General features: G+C 43.8%; 1 protein-coding gene across 6 annotated transcripts in view; it reads right to left on the reverse strand.

The window, feature by feature from the left end:
• Nucleotides 1–3,149: 3,149 nt before the first annotated feature.
• The window catches only part of TRIM9 (tripartite motif containing 9), a 457,236-nt gene continuing 445,204 nt past the window's right edge, over nt 3,150–15,181 (reverse strand). For all 6 annotated transcript variants that reach the window (XM_086937313.1, XM_086937319.1, XM_086937316.1 and 3 more), the window contains one exon: nt 3,150–5,240. In XM_086937313.1, the coding sequence (XP_086793439.1) occupies nt 5,175–5,240 (66 nt within the window). In that variant the 3' untranslated portion in view covers nt 3,150–5,174. The remainder of the gene's footprint in view (nt 5,241–15,181) is intronic.

Consider the following 15,181-nt stretch of genomic DNA (forward strand, 5'->3'; position numbering starts at 1 on the left):
GATCCACGCCTGTTGCTGGTCCTGACTTTTTATTTCCTTGCCCCTAATCACTCATTCTGAGTGGCATAGACTTTAACAAACTGAACCTTAAGCGAACTAAGACCTTATCCTGTGCTATTGCTGGCTGGCAATCAGGCGCAGGAAGATAACCTTTCTCGGCTGAGGGGTTATTCTGACTCCCGATGTGGCAAATCGGAGCTACATAACAGACACAAACTGATTTCTTGAGGACAGAACCTGAAACAACATTGATTGGTTTGCATGAGCATCACTGAACCTGTAATTGTCATGTACTGTGTGGTTTTCAGTGCAATCTCAACATGTTATTAAAATCTGATCTTTAAATGTATTTCTGTCCATACCGCATTCTTGAGGCATTAGATAAATGTTTTTACTAAATTACCTTTATCGATTCTGTCTCATTCTTTTGGTATTATTCTTTGTCTCTAGGAATCTATATTCATGGCCGATAAAGGTGCTAAGTTATGTTGAAACCTTAGTTTGAAATAACAACTATCTATTCCAGGTCCTCATAGGATAATTGCTCATTCCCAGAATATTCTAGTCCCTTATAGCTCAACTCAAGATTCATTGGAGGACCTATGTGATGATGGAAGCAGTAGGTAGTAGGGGTTAACTGTCAAGAGATATATAATGAAAAATGGGCCTGATGATTTTGAGTTTAAGCTATACCAGAAAGGGATAAGTGGTAAGTAAGTTTTCCCCAGACCTGCTTCCACTGGATCACTGCTAGTCCTTTAAACCCTTCCCATTCGTCTGGTCCCCTTTCTTCTATCATTCCTTTTTTAGAGCTCACCTAAGACAGAACATGTGCTGCCTGTTGCGAGACATTCTGGTAGTTTACACTAGTCTTAGAGTCCACCCATTGTTTACCATTGGTTGGCCTCCTTGTCACTCTCAACTGCTTGCTTCTCATTTGATGGCTTGTGTGGTCTTTACTACCCCATCATGAGTTTGTCCGTCCTCTAAAGCATGGATGCATTTCATTGTTTTTGGTGCTTTCTTCTTTTTAGTTAAGCACTCGTTAAAAGTGTGTAGGTGTTTTACAGCTGTCTCCATCATATGCTTTTCTGCCCCGTCCCTGTGTTGCTCTGTTTCAGTGTGTGCTTCTGTGCTCGCCCATCCTTCTCACTATTGCTCGGTCTTGTTGTATGCTTCTCTACCCCCCACCCCCACCCTCAGTCTCCATGTTTATTTCTCACAGTGCGCTTCTGTGATCTCTGACCCTGTCTTTATGTTGCTCTGCCCCTCTGAAGTTGATTCTATCCCCGTGTTGCTATGTCTAGACCTATATACCTGTGCTCCCCATGTTACTTTGTCTCACTATGTGCTTCTCTGCCCTTCCCATGGTGTTTCCTTCCCTTGTGTTGCTTCCACTGCCCCGCCCACGTCTCATGTTTTGCTTCCCTGCCTGCAACCCCCATTGTGCTACCACTCCTTTTCCTGGCATTTCTTTCTTTTTAGTTACCAATCCAACTCGGACCGATAACTAAAAATATATATAAAAAGCACCTATGTCATTTCGTAGATAGGTACATATGTGGTGTGCACACCTACAAAATGACATGTCCACCTCTATCAAAGTTTAAAAAAATTCTTTAGCCATGTTGCACCGCTGTGCATCATGCCTAAAACTCATTAGCAAAGCCAATAATTCTCAAAGGCGAGACCTATTGGTTTTGCCAACGTTTGTTTACTCTTGTTCCATCCCTGATTGTTTCCAGATATCCTGGTCCCAGGCCTTACACGTCTACCACCAGCCTCCTCCCCACCCTGCACCTGCTGCATGTCAATCTATCACTCACATTTCCTCTCTCCGTACAACACGCCTTCTCAACTTGGACTAATCTATTTTCCTAAACGGTACCGTCTGCTTTAAATCACTCACAATCTTGCACTCTTCCCAAGACAATTCGGGACACATTTCCAGCACAATATTTACCTTAACTGCCCTACCTCCATACTTTGGTGTGGTTTCACATTATGCTCCCTTCCTTCACTTTCCCAACTCCACTTTAATAGATATAGTCTCTCATCTCCCATTCCTTCCACCATGTCCAACATCTTTGCCAATAAGAATTTGGTCACTAAAACCAGTGCCTCCCAAGTCATTCTTTCTACATAAACCATTACTGGATCTGAATGTCTGGGTATACTGATGGTCTAGTGGCAAATGTGTAAAAACTCTGTGTGCCCAGACTAACAAGTACACTTAAAGAAACATCAATTTCCACCTCCTTTAGAGGTATTTGCAGTGATCCCAAGGTCTAGGGCAGGGTGCAGGGTGGGTAACACCTGGCATGTCCTCCCCATAACCCAGGCTCAAGCTTCCTCACCACGCCAGACAGGCAAGATCTCTAAATTTGGTGGAAGGTCATCCACCAAAGCGGTAGAGGTTATAACCTTTGCTACCCTGGCAGGAAGGTGGGCCAACCTCCAAGCTAGAAATCAGTTCCTCAGTCACCTGCTACAAGGAAATCTTCACAGAATCAATAATTGATCTCTTCATTGATATAACCAAAAATAGTTCCTTAGAACGGTGGTCTTGTGATTCTACTTTTGTGAAGATTAACAGGCCCACAATAGACGTGACCTCTTAATATAAATTTGCCCGAAGCAAGGATTTCTGCCCAAACTGATATCGCGAGGCAGTAGTAATTTGGCATTGAATATTACTGCAGGCACAATTTCCACAGGCAATAGAGGGGATAAATCCTCTTGGTTTCAATGTGTAGGATTATATCTCCATGAAAAAACAGCATTCCAGAATACCTTCTGGAAATTCGGTGTAATAACACAGATCTGAAATGGTATTGCCCATTCTATATGGGGTTTATAATGTATTAGTTGTATATTCCTGGTAATTGTGTGTGCTGAATTAGCTGATACCTGCAGCACCAGCAATACTGGATGCAGTATAACTGGGCTTGGCATTAACACACCCCAATTAATGAAGAAGTTTTAATGTGGTCCACAGAATACAAATAACAGAGGAAACAAAGATCAATTAAGAGAGAAATATAAGTAATCACTAGATAAGGAGGATAAGTATCAATACGATTTCAAGGTAAGAAATTGCTTAACATTTGTATAAGAGCTTTGTGACAACATACTGCAAAACTCTGGAATTGTCTGGTAAAAGTAATTTATTGGAACAGCAAGTTTCTTTAGTACAGCAGCTGTATCCAGCTATGTCTGCAATACAGTGTAAACTACATCTTACAAGTCACTAAAATTCAGGGAAGCAGAATGAACACTGCAAAGAACAGGGGACTGCAATGTAATAATAAAAATGAGTCCGGAGTGGCCCAGCCACCAAGTCTCATCAAAAATAAACCAGTCACAGCAGTGTTGTCCTGCAACAGAGTTCCTCTAAGCAGCTGAGATTTACTATACTAACATGGATATTTGAACAAGATAGCACCCATTAAATAAATTAGGTAAACTCGATACTTCGATAACAATTTAACAAAGCTGATCTTTTTCTAAATATAATTGACATTTATGGTAAAATGGTCACCTATTTACATACATTTCTTTTGGCTGGAAAGTGAATCCATCAACTTTTTATCTTGCTGGAAAACTACTTATTAAAAAAAAAACATTTTGGCTCACTGGCGTTTTATATGGCAACTGAATATAATCGCCCCCCCTAGAGGACATTTTGAGAACCCAGTGGAAATAAACCATTACAACATGCGGCATGCAATCCTTCAAATACAGAAGCTGTATACATGAATTTTCTGTTAAGTACAATGTAAACCTGTCAATTATAATGAAAAGTACAACATATTCTCCATTACCAGAAATTCTCAGTTTGCAAAATACAGCATTTATTTTTTTTGTAGGCACAGGTGTACAGGTATGGCAACAAGTTTATGTCTTCCTGAGAATGAGTATTCCATGGACTGATTTTAATCTCCCGTCCTAGCGCCTCAACTCCTTTACAGTGCTGGTTCTAGAGGAAGGCAACAGACAGTAGGTCAGAGCACTATCAGGGGCACCAGGTTGCTCTTACAGTAAAATATGTGACCATCTTGTCAAGGGAAGGCAGGGTGTCAAGATGTGCCTTCACCCAGGACTGCTGGCCCAGCTCCATTGGTTACACACAATGTTATCTTCACAGTATAAATCTCTTCATAATTTTTTCAAGAACAAAATACACCTGGTGGTCTATTTTTAAGGCTTGGGTTCACCAAAGCTAAAAATACAACTAGGGGTATCAAAGGAGCTTTCTGCGGAACGTGTGAGATGCCGCATCTTTATTTTGAACAGCAATGCTATTTTGCTAAGCGAACCAATGGGATGCTTGACTTGCCTGACCTGTCTTGGTACTAGAAGGATGGTCGCTACCAAACTAGCAATTCGACCAAATGCCCTAAATCGCGAATTTCTTTTCAAGCCTTCTTTTCTGATTTGTTCACTTGTCATCAAATTATCGGTAGGCCACATGCATCAATTAATTGGGAAAAAAACAGTTTTTGAGGTGGGGATGTATGCTCCTAACATTAGAATGGGTTTTTTGGATGTTCTGTCAAATTATAGGGCTACTAAAACCAATGTCTTTCCAGCTGAAGGTGTGCAAAATGTCCAATAACTGAATCTATTCTATGACAGATATGTGTGTAATAAAGAATATTCCAAACAGATGTACGTGCCTATGTCGATACGCAGTTGTCATCCTCATGGGGAATTTTGTATATTAAAACTGATTTTCATTATAGATGGTTTAATTTTCCAAGTGATGCAACACTCGCCGTATAGGTGTCAGTCGAATTTTTGTTCTGACTTCGGCTGCTAATCTGGTTCACTGGAAGGACATTTCAAATGAAAAGTAATGACAATAACATGTAAAGCTATGTAGGTACTTTGCCAGCCGAAAGAGCTAAATATCAAAGCAAATATGCACACAATGCCATTGGAAACGCCAAGAATGGACTGTATGCTGCACAGCTGTGGAGTACAAATACTGCAGGTAAGAAAGAGAAATTTGTTCATTCTGATTTTTACTTTTTTGTTCAATTCATTTTTTTTTGGTTTCCTTGGGTTTCTAATCAGCAAGTGTCCACAGATGTCCTCAGCCTCTGAAAATGTACCTAATCTTCCTTGCGAGTAAGAAAGGTGCGAGCCCGACTTCCCGATATCATCCGCTTCTAAGCCTGTAGAGATGCTCTGCTGCCATAGAAGTCAGGGATGGGCAGACCGGTATGAAGTGTTACCTGCAGGAAAAACATTCAACACTTGTTTATCTTTAACACCCCATGTAATGCAGCCAAATACCAAACAGTGACATGTCTTCGTAGTCTCCCTATTTCTATTCATTCTTTGCCAACATCAACCATTTCTACTTTCGCAGACCTAACTATTGCAGTAGTACCATTTCAAATTTAATGCAGCAAGTGCTACATTACTTCACATTATTGGCGATCACCTCATATACACAGTACAATAAACATATAAACACCCTGACTGACAAAAAGATGATCAACAACCTACATGCAATGCCAAAACATGTACCAAAGAATACAGCACATTTGTTAAGCTGGAGAGCTGAGGAACTAATGCCCTCCTCTTCAGAAGATCTTAATACTTACTGAGTAGTGTTTGAAAACAGGATCTTATTTAAGACTATCAAAACCGAAGTCAATAGCCTTCTATGGCGAATGAAGACAAGGCATCAGAAAACGATATGTTCTACCCTCTGTAGTGGAGGAAAGTGAAAGCCTTACAGAATCCATTAAATACATTATGTCACAATAGATTTTAAAACCCCAGCTAACATCATGAACAAAGAAACATTCTAAAATGCCTAATTTTGGTAATTGTTAGCATAAGAACATGTCTCTTTTTGCATGATCACCTCCATTTGTTGGACTCATGCTGCTGGTTTTTGACTGTAAGCACTGGGACTCTGCTAATTGGTGCCCAGTATTTTTTTGTGACCCCTACACAATGTAAAAATTAAACCTACTCCTCATTGGCACATTTAACTTAGTAATAAGCCACTAGTATATGGTACAAAATGTATCCAGGGCATGTAAGTTATATGTCACTAGTAGAATGCAGCACATATTGTGCCAGAAAGTGACTGCAGACCTGCCACCAGTAACGTGGATGTGCGTGTTCAAACTGCAAATTCGACCTGTCAAAATAACTTTTTATGACATGCCTAAACCTTCCTTTTAAACAAGTAGGATTTAGGCCTTAATAGGTCACCCCTAACAGGGGCGGCCTTAGGCATGTGCAAGCTGTGCACCTGCACAGGGCCACCAAACCCCAGGGGCCACCATGCCAAAAAAAAAAATATATCCTTAATATAATAATCCTCTGAGGATGGATTCATATTTGCGTGGTGGCCCCTGGCAGGGATTTGGCGGCCTTCGGCTCTGTTCCACTTCCAAACAACCTGACCCCCCCCCCCTCTTCACTGGCCTCAATGCTCCGCCAGGACCCCCTCTACCGGGGCCCCTATCTACGCTCCCTGCCCAGGGCCGCCATGAGCCTAGAGCCGCCCCTGCCGCTAAGTTGGCCATGTTGCCCAATATGGCACATTGCATGGTATTAAAAAGTAGCGGCAGTAACTGCAGCAGGGTTAGCTGTTCCATTGGAAAGCTTTGAGAGTTAATATCATAATTCAATAATGCTATATCCGCCTAGGAACCAGCTAAAAAGTTAATTCTTGGACTTTTAAAACTACCTATTACAAGTCCAATTCATTGCCCAAGGATTTTTCATAAATATTTTACAAAAGCTATCTTTTAAAAAGTCACATTTAACCTGCCTAAAGCATCTAAAAGTCCATTTGCATGAGCTTTCAACTGTCACTCAGAAGCTGATTAGCTCCTTGATGAGTTGTAAACTTGCTTCCACAGCTGAGACAAAAGCCTTGGTTGTGGGGAGGTAGGTGTTGTTTCTCTGACAGGATGACCATCTGGACTGTGCACATGAACTTAATAAACTTCAAAGGGGCCTACCCTGTCTCAGGCAGATGTAGCTAACACCTGAACCTGTTCCCTTCCTTTGTTCCCCTAGCCAGTCAGGTACTAATCCTCGTGAGGGAGGAGTTGCACCCAGAACCGATTTTGAATGACCACAGAGGAGGGGCTGCTCATTTCCCTGGCCATACTTCTAGGGTGGGAACAGGAGCTCTGTACATGTGAAGAAAGGTTCTGCCGGCTTAGTTTTAGGTAGAGAGGGGCACTGTAGGGTTGTTTGCATTAGGGCACACAGGAACTGCAGCAAACGTAGGGGTGGCCCTGGGAACCTTTTCCCTATTGGTTATGGAGGGGCCAGGAGCCACTCCACCCACAGGTTAGTGCCAGGCATTTATGTGGCACCCCTGGGAACCCCGGACCTGTGGAAGACAGTAGAAGGATTACACTAGCTGTTGAAACCTGTGAGTAGAACTCTAAGGACTGGACTTGCTCCCACTTGTACCAATGACAGCGAAGTAGACTCCAAAGGTCAGTTGGCTGACCTCCTGTTAAACTACAGGGACACAAAACCTGCAAGAAGACCACATTACTAGAAGAGCCCAGCTGGCCAGTTACAAATGGACTGGCCATGCTGGTGGCTTCCGCTGGAGTAAGTATAACCCCCAAGTACTGTTTCTGTTGTCCTGGAACCAGTGGCTGATGTCAGAGTGTACTCCTCTTGCCTCATTCTATAAGGTGGGACTTTGAAACTTTCTACAAACTTTTTTCCTGGAGAACTGTCGAGGGACCAGGACCAACCTGCCAGCAGATCTGCAGAGGGTGCTTTGCTGGTAGGCCTGACTTCGCTGTAGTTCCCGCTACGTTGTACGCTCGACATTAGAATCTAGCGATGCCGAGGCTGCTTCGACTCTATCCCGCAACTCTCTCGGTGCCGCTATTGATGAGGACCCGATTGATGCCAAAGACCTCCAGGACGAGGGAACGCAAACTTCTCCCACTGGAGCTTTTCCCACCTAAATCAACATTTTCACAGAGGCTCCATCCTGACAAAAGAATTTGTCAACTTCAAGCCCCTGTTGTTGTCGGAAGGCAACTTTACCACACGGTCAAACCTGGTGCATGTATTCTACCCGTGCTCCATCGCAGTTGGCCTGAAAACGTACCTTTATTTCAGTATAATATGACCAGTTGCCCATGATTTGTGCTTTAAGCTTATTGGTGTTATTTTTATTTAAAATTGTACAAATTCATATCTCCTTTTCCCCTTGTAGGAATGTTTTTCGTTTTGATGTAATTTTGCTCAATACATTGTTCTCTATTTTTTTTAATTGGAGTGCGATTTCTATTGGGCTACAATTCAAACTTTTTAACTGTTTTGGAACTTTTAAAATGGTTTTTACATTTTTGTACTTTAAGCCTATCGGCTCTGTGCCATAGCTACCTGGGGTTGAATTTTAAATCACTGAAACCGCTATTGGACCTAACAAGGACAGCGTAATTTGTACTTGCGCTGGATTACCACTCACCCCGATTAATATGCCACTTTCTCGCAGTTACCAATGCAGGACAGAGCTAAGAGATTTTTCTTTACACTGGATAGCCTGTGAAATTTTAGGCTGAACATTAGTGCAGTCAGAGTCTCATCTTCTAGCAACAGAGGTGGGATGTTCGCTCCGGATCTATGTAAATGCTGTGAAGCATTTGGATTGTTTTGAAGAGACTCTTTTGGAAGTGACAGATTTGGAAAGTGGTTTGAGTTGGTGTCTGACCAGTGTTTGGTCTGCTATATGAGCAGAACATCACATTGAAACACTGAATACATCACATTGCATCGGGTTGGTCACAGCACAGAATCTACCTTGATGGCAGTCAGAGAGCACCTCAGACTCCACATTGATAGAGGAGGTACAGTAGCGCTGATTCTACTTGATCTCAGGGTGCATTTGACACTGTATTGCACCAGATACTTCTACAAAGTCTGGAAGCAATGTGTGTTTGAGACTTGGTCTTGGCCTTGAGCTGACTAGAATAATTTTTACAGGATCAGACCTTTTAGATCTTGACCACTAAACATACTTCCAGCTTCTACCCTCTTCCTTCAGGTATTAAGATCATTGGTAACACACTACTGTCCCAGCAGTTCCCTCCAATCAAGCAATTGTAATTTGTATGTAGTGCTCAGAATCAGGAGAACTTGACATGGTGGCCAATCTTTCTCTTTTCTGGGTCCTAAACTGTGGAACACAGTACCCGTTTCTATGAGAACGTGTCAATCCTTGAGTGTTTTTCTGAAACCTCTGATGACCTGGCTGTACTAAATCTAATTCTGTTGTATCCTTCTGACGCTTTACTACACATGCCTAGCGCTGGGGAACCCTGTTGGGTAGCTATGCACTCTTTAAAACTATATAATAAAAATAATATTCACTCAACTTGTTTTTAAAAAGAACACTGATTTGGCCAACATGGGCATTCCAAAGAATGTGAATTAGAGGCCTTTCTATGAACCAGACATTGGGGGGCATCAGACCAAGGTCTTCTTGTCTTGACCACTGTACTGTAGATGCATTTACCAGTCTGTATCGTGGAAGTGGGGTATGAACGGACTACAGGGAGATATGATTATGCAGTAAGAGTCATGTAGGAAGGCAAATAAAGCTCTGGAGGCAAACAATTCAAATGAGGTAGGAATCAGCAGTGACGGAAAATGGAAGTAATAGTGATTCAGTCAACAGGTAGAAAGCTACTGTGTCCAAAACAATTGTGCATTAAATTGCACCTTTAGAACTGTATGCACATACACTGAAACACCCAGCCCTCACAATCTTCCGGCATGGGGTTTGTTATTTAAATCTGCATGACACACATCACATGATTTTGTAAGGGATCTCTAGTTGTCCTTGATCAGTTGAGGTCTGTTGGGATGAATATCTGCAGACCTCTGGTCAAACTGTGAACATGCATGCTTTAAGAATGACTAACCAGAGATATAGGCATGCAGTTTCATCATTTTCTGTACTATAATTTAATAAATAACTGGCGGGAAATGTTTCTATAAGATCTAGGTTTGTGTGCGAAGGTTATATGAAGTGGTTCAGCTTTTATAGCTAAAAACAGTCATTTGAAAAGCTTCATGAATAAAGGTGAGAAAATCACTAACTAAAACCATCGCTGCCAGTTATTTTACCATTACAATTTCTTTGATCTCCATACATGGATTATTGTATTATATACTGGAATTATTTGATTTGGGGGGTTACTTTGTATCGAAGGCGATATCCTGTAATTGACAACTATTTTACTTATGGTAGTTATAATGGCGACTTTATTGATGAGGGGCAAAGAGCTGAGGTAAAGGTCCATAGCTCATTCTGGGCTTGCAGACTGCAAACTCTTGAGAAGAGACAAGTGCAACAGTTGCCTGACACCTCTGGCCCTTATCAGAGGGAAAGACCACGAGCAAAGAATTCACAGTAGAACTGGCATTGGAAGTGGAACACTGACAGATTTTCCAAATTAGTGTTCTATCAGAATATCGTATTTTATCTATATAGACAATCATTGTATCATGGAAGTAAATATCTACAGGTAGCTATATGTTTATTGAACCTAACTCCTTCTCTACATATCTTGACGATATATGTTTAATTTCAGTGTGAACCTGTGAAATTAAGAATCATAAACGATTTTTTTTTAGAAATCCAAGGGTCATTATTCGGTTAAAAAACCTTAAAATTAACATACAATTCATTGTAACAATTCCATTAAAATCATAATTAAAATTTTCCAAATGTTAAAATATCCCAGATGGTTTTTTAACCGAATAAAGATCCCTGCATATCTAAACTGATATTTAACCCAGTATGCATCCCTTCACAATACTGAGATACTTCATATTTTGGCTACAATGTTGTCATAGCGGGTGCACAACCACAGCACACAGGATTAGATCATGACCCTTTTCGATGCACAGTGTGAGAGAACATATATACCCCTCTGAATCAATGAAGAAAAGACGTGTACCGTGGAAAGTGCACAGGCAGGGGCGCAGCTTGGTCTGTAAGATTGAGAGGTTGTGAACTTCAATGTTTCCAACAATCCAGCTGGCATATAATCTTTAAATACATTATATGACGTGAAGGGTGCATGAGAGTGGCTTAAGGGGTATTGAAAAGGAAGAGGAATGTGGTTTGGTAGGACTACTAAGAGATAAAAGGCACAATGTTGAAAAATAATCAACATTTTTTAGGACTTTCACAACAGAGAGTGTGAGTGTGTGTGCGTCTTTGTGTGTATGTAAAAATTCCTCCTGAAATCAGGCTGGCATCTCACACAGGGTTACACTGGTTACAGGTGGTTTGCATTCCTTTGAGTCCTTGAAGGTGTAGAAAATGAGCCTCTTGTTGATTTGTTCCTTCACTTAAGAGTTTTGATTATGTAACAAAATGTTATGAACAAAGCCTTCCATATTTCTACAGTTTAGGACCATGAGTCATCTTTAATGGCAATAATTAATTAACTGGTGCTGCTTAACTGAACTCAGACTATAATGCCCAATCAGAAAGAATTTACAGGTTCAAAAGAATATGAAATCAGAGATGTAGAAGGAAGCTGTGGCACCAATCTAATGTGCTGGAAATTGTAATGCAATCCCACTGAGTTCTAAGGTGAATTGATCAGAGTGAGAGCCAACAACACACTTCACCAATGTAAAAGTGTTTTCCACCCTTAATTACAATCAGTCCTCTAGTGCTTGCCTTCCACAATACAGCAAGATAATATTCAGTGTTTAATTTGTAAAAATAAATAAAAACCTGTGGAGGCCCCAATTTGTTCATATGAGCTAGCCACTGGAGCAGACAAATGCCGGGTTAGCTAAATACCAAAGCTGCCTAGTTTCATTCCATTTCACACCTCTGTCTTCCACCACCCCGCACTTGAAGTGTATTTTTCTGCCTCTTTCAGCATTCTTTTTCATTCCTTCTTCCTTCCTTTGACACAGTTTTCCTATTTTTGTCTTTCTCTTCCTTGTTTTCTTTGCTGCCTTTCCCGCCCGTGTTTTGGGTTAAAGCCTGATACTGGAAGTAGATAGCATTATAGGTTATTATGTACGCACAGATGTAGATGTATTGTGACCTCATTGTGGTGAGCCACCCGGCCACTACAATACATTGTTTGCACGCAACGCCCTGGGGCGGGCACGGACTGGGGAGTATTTAATAAAGGGTGACGTTGGCGCAGGTGGCCGACGGCACGAACGGAGCACACGAGTAGCTATGTCTTAATGCTGTTCCAATGGTATCGGTTAGGCCCCCCCAGTCCCTAGCCTTAACCCCCTAGCAGTAGACTGTGGCCACCGCTGCCTGCTATCTGTTACACCCAGAGTGTTCCCACTGGCAGTAGGGGCACCCCATGGCGACGAGGCAGGATCGGACTCCGTGAGCAACCTAGTGGCCTGCACGTGGGCTGGCCTTGTCGGAGGCCAAGCGGCTGGAGCTTGTTGGGAGCAGAAGTGGCCTAGCAGAGCCGGAGTGTTGGCAGATCAGGGCCCAGCGGCTGTTCCGGAGGGGTAGTGTGTAATACGCAGAGGCAATGCCAGACTCGCCGGAAAGAACGGCTGCTGCTGGGGCAGCAGGAGAGAGGCTGGGTCGCACAGCCGAGAAGACCCTTCCAGAATTTAGTCAGCTGGCAGATCCCGCGACGGCGGCGCCGCGCTGGAAGAAGTGGTTGGGACAGCCGGAGAACTACTTTGTCGTCACTCGAGGACGTACAACGCAGTTAAGAGATCGTTGTTGCTGCTAATGGGTGGTGATGAGCTCTATGATCTATTATAGGATCTGCCTGACACTGGGAACAGTAGTGACTATAACAAAGCCATACAGGCCCTAATTCGTTACTTTGACCTGTAAATTAACCCGGATTATGAACACTTCAAACTGCACCAAGAGAAACAATGAAAGGAGGAGTCGATTGACATGTATTATGCCAGATTGCAGAAGCTGGACAGTACCTGCACGGGGGTCGATCGGGCATTTGTGACCAGGGCCCGGCTGATTGCGGGGTGCAAGTCCTCTGAACTGCGTAAACGAATCCTCCGTCAGCTGGCAATAACGTTGGACAAAATACTGATTCTGGGGAGATCGCATGAGCTGGCAGAAACACGAGCTGGTGAAATGGAGATGGCGCTGGCAAAGAAGTCAGAGGGAGGCCAGTCAGTTTTTCCAACTCCCATTAAAGAGGTAAGGGTCGAGGAAATCAAGAAGACGTATGGCCGAGGGGATGGAAACAATACCAAGCAGGAAGACCAGCGTCAGAGGCGAGAATGCCAGAACTGTGGCATGGGGCGCATGCCCAGAGAGTTTGTCAAGCACAAGGAAGGCAGTGCATAAAAATTTAACAAGTATGGGCACTTCGCAAAGGTAGACCAGAGCGGGGGACAAAAAGGTGGAAGCAGGCCCCCAGGAAAGAGGCTAGTGAAGGCAGCCAATACGGTGCAGGAGGAAGAAGAGATGGGCGACAGGGAGCAACAGTCACCAATCACCGAGGATGAGGAGGATGACGTCTTTGTAATCTCACACATCCGGGGGGTTGAACACTACCAAAAGGCTGCTGCCTACCTGCGTAGTGTGGATAGGGGAGTCGTGTATACGAGCCCTGATTGATACGGGGGCATCTGTTAATATATTGGATGCTGAGCAGTACAGGAGGCTCAGCCCAAGGCCCCGCCTGATGCCAACTGCAGCGAAAATTCTCACGTATGAAGGGACCACTCCGAATCACTGCAGGGGGTAATCAATGCTGAGATGAAGTACAAGCACAGAGTTACTGCAACAAGATTCTATGTCACATGTGATCAAGTAGGCTCAGGCGGACAGGATTCTTCAGGAGTTCCCTCAGCTGTTTCAAGGACTGGGATGCCTGAAAGGAGTGGAGGTCCAGCTGCCCATTGATGAGTCAGTCCAGCCTGTCGCACTCCGCCAGTGAAGGGTACCCTTTCATCTGAGAACATTGGTGGAAGCGGAACTGGACCGTCTGGAATGAGAAGGGGTGATTGGAAAAGTATCGGGCCCATGCTGTGGGTGTCCCCACTGTTCATAGCACCCGAAGCAACCAGGGGCCATCCGGTTGTGCGTGGACATGAGGCTCCCAAACAAGGTGATCCAGTGGGACCATTGATGAGATTGTGACAGACTTGAATGGGGCACAGTGGTTTTCGAAAATGGACTTAAACTATGGGTATCATCAACTGAGATTGGCGCAATAAAATAGGTACATCACCACTTTCTACACCCATGTGGGGTGAGGCTGTTTCAAAAGACTGAGCTTTGGGGTGTCCTTGGCGGCAGAGGTGTTTCAAGAGGCAGTGCGGAAAGCATTATCGGGCCTAGTGGGAGTCATCAATGTCAGCGATGACATTCTCATCTTCTCGAAATCGTTAGAGGAACACCATGTGAGGTTGAGGGCGACGCTCCAGCGACTGGTGGAACAAGGTCTAACCCTTCATCAAACGAAGTGTGCTTTCTACACCGCAGAGGTTGAGTTCTTTGGATATTGTTTCTCAGCCCGAGGGCTGCAGGTAGACCCAGCCAAAGTGGAGGGTATCAGAACAGCAGCGATTCCTCAAACACCCTCCGAAGTGAGGAGCTTTCTTGGGATGGTAAACTACTGTGGCCGATTAATTCCACGGTTAGCCACCATCTCAGAACGCCTACGGAGGCTCACCAAAAAGGACAACAGGTGGCAGTGGACAGACAAGGAGGCGCAAGCATTTGCTGACATCAAGAAATCCCTGCTAAAAGGGGCAACTGTAGCGTACTTTCGGCCGGGTGCGGCTACAGAGCTGAGAGTGGGTGCCAGCCCGGTGGGACTGGGACCCGTGCTCCTACAGAGGTCAGACCAGGATGAGTGGGTGCCCATTGCCTATGCCAGCCGGGCGCTCACAGCGGTGGAAACTCGATATGCACAGATTGAGAGAGAAGCCCTGGCCTTCCTTTGGGCCTGTCAGCACTTTCACATCTATTTGTGTGGACACGCGTTCACTGTAGTGACAGACCACAAGCCACTCATACCCCTCTTTGCGGGAACAGCACGGAACGGGCCCCCACAAATTGAAAGGTGGGCGGTCCAGATCCAGTAGTATCGTTTTGAGGTGGTGTACCGTCCCGGGGCAAGTAACCCGGCTGATTATCTGTCACAACACCCTCTAGCTCCGACAGGAGTCCAAG

The sequence above is a fragment of the Lissotriton vulgaris genome, chromosome 9 (genome assembly GCF_964263255.1).
Source record: "Lissotriton vulgaris chromosome 9, aLisVul1.2, whole genome shotgun sequence".
NCBI classification, from domain to species: domain Eukaryota; kingdom Metazoa; phylum Chordata; class Amphibia; order Caudata; family Salamandridae; genus Lissotriton; species Lissotriton vulgaris.